Genomic DNA, 2003 nt, shown 5'->3' with positions numbered 1-2003 from the left:
ATTATTTGCTCTCTTACACTAAATAAGTTTTTAGTTTTTTATATCAACAAAATTTGCGATTTGATAATAAAGTTGTTGAACGAAGACAACAATTTTTATTATATTTATTTATACATTTAAATAAAACAAAATATAAAAATAGCCAATAATAAATAAAATTTTAAAACACGTAAAATAAACAATCGAGTCTGACCATCTATTCAAACCATTCTGCCTTAAATTCAACATAAACATAATCAACGTTTAAGCTTCGAAAGGGAATTAAAACCAAACTTCGCCTTCTCCCACACCGTCTAAGGGAAAAAACACCTCAACGTCAGTTTCATCTCTCCGCCGCAGCGTCACCTCCGATCGAGCTCCGTCCGGCCAATTTCCGATCTAGCAAAAGATGAAGAGTCAATTTCAGAGCCCGAAGCTAATCCATATCCATCTCACCTTCTTCAACGTCGTCCCTTACATCCTCCTCTTCACCGTCGGAATCAGCGCCGGAGTTTTCCTCACTTTCTACCTCTCCAATTTCTCCATCAGCTTAAACCTCACCCAGATTCCCTCTTCGGATTTTTTCCCGGTAACCGGCGGTCGAGTGGGTTTGGAAGAGTTTTTGAAGCCGCCGGAAGTAATGCACGACATGGATGACGAGGAGCTTCTCTGGAGGGCTTCAATGACGGCCGGAATTAAGAAATTTCCTTTCCAGCGGGTTCCGAAGATCGCGTTCATGTTTTTAACGAAAGGGCCGGTGTATTTAGCTCCACTTTGGGAAGAATTCTTTAAAGGAAATGAAAGACTTTACTCTGTTTATGTTCATTCTGATCCTTCTTATAATCATTCTTCTCCTGAGTCCCCTGTTTTCCATGGCCGGAGAATCCCCAGCAAGGTTAGTATTTATTAATTTCTTACGATCAACATTCATGTAACAATCAAATTCAAAATTTAATCAAATTCATTGATCGTCATTGCAGAAAGTTGGATGGGGAAAAGTAAACATGATCGAAGCAGAGCGACGGCTAATTTCAAACGCACTTCTTGATATTTCAAACGAGCGATTTGTTCTTCTCTCCGAATCATGTATTCCTCTGTTTAACTTCTCCACAGTCTACTCTTTTCTCATCAATTCCACCATGAAAAGCTTCATCATGAGTTACGACGAACCCGGCAACGTCGGCCGTGGTCGATACCGGAACAAAATGTTCCCACCCATTTCTCTAAAACAATGGCGGAAAGGCTCGCAGTGGTTCGAGATGGACCGAGACACCGCCGTCGCTGTAGTCTCCGATAAGAAGTACTTCCCTGTTTTTCAGAATTACTGTAAAGGCCAATGTTATTCCGACGAACATTATTTGCCAACTTTGGTTAACGTTTTGGGGTGGGATCGGAATGCTAATCGGAGTTTGACTTGGGTTGACTGGTCAAAGGGCGGGCCACATCCGGCGAGATTCTCGCGGTCGGATATACACGTGGAGCTAATTCAGAGATTGAGGAATCAAACCGGAGAGTGTAGGAAAAGTAAAATGGAAGGGACAGGTGTCTGCTTCTTATTCGCTAGAAAGTTTGCTCCAAATACTTTGGAAAGGCTTATGAAAATTGCACCAAAGGCCATGTACTTTGGGAGATAGATAGATTAGAGAATTTGAGATTTTTTTGTTTATTTATTTATTTATAATTATGGTATATATGTATGTATGTATATTTATTATCAATATAAACAATTTTGATTTTTTTTTAAAGTATGGTTACTAATATGTTTGGGATGACGTTAACTAGTCAAAGATATTTCATATCCATAATCATTTGAAAACAATTTACAAACAACCAACTTATCTATATATAAATATTTGATACATAAGCAAATGATAGTAGGTAGTCAAACATAAAAGGTTTAAAAAAATAGATATATGTGTTGGTTTAGATTTTATACTTTAAATTTAAGTCAATTTAGTAAGTAACAAATTGATTCTTATACTTTTAAATTAGTCACATTTTAATCGATACTTTATCATGAAACA

The 2003-nt window shown here is 37.4% G+C and overlaps 1 protein-coding gene across 1 annotated transcript; it reads left to right on the top strand.

Moving 5' to 3' along the window:
- The first annotated feature begins 231 nt into the window (after window positions 1–231).
- On the top strand, window positions 232–1724 carry LOC103504601 (glycosyltransferase BC10-like). The gene is made up of 2 exons (XM_008468971.3): window positions 232–874; window positions 960–1724. The coding sequence occupies exons 1-2, from the start codon at window positions 389–391 to the stop codon at window positions 1611–1613; spliced, it is 1140 nt and encodes a 379-aa protein (XP_008467193.1). The 5' UTR covers window positions 232–388; the 3' UTR covers window positions 1614–1724.
- The last annotated feature ends 279 nt before the right edge of the window (window positions 1725–2003 follow it).

This window comes from Cucumis melo, chromosome 9, assembly GCF_025177605.1.
Source record: "Cucumis melo cultivar AY chromosome 9, USDA_Cmelo_AY_1.0, whole genome shotgun sequence".
Lineage (NCBI taxonomy): Eukaryota > Viridiplantae > Streptophyta > Magnoliopsida > Cucurbitales > Cucurbitaceae > Cucumis > Cucumis melo.
Note: the sequence above shows the minus strand (reverse complement) of the source record. Positions and strands in the feature narration are given on the sequence as shown.

Coding starts and splice junctions, on each gene's coding strand:
- LOC103504601 (XM_008468971.3), top strand. CDS start 389: ATGAAGAGTCAATTTCAGAGCCCGAAGCTAATCCATATCCATCTCACC. Junction 875..959: donor GCCGGAGAATCCCCAGCAAG/GTTAGTATTTAT, acceptor TCGTCATTGCAG/AAAGTTGGATGGGGAAAAGT.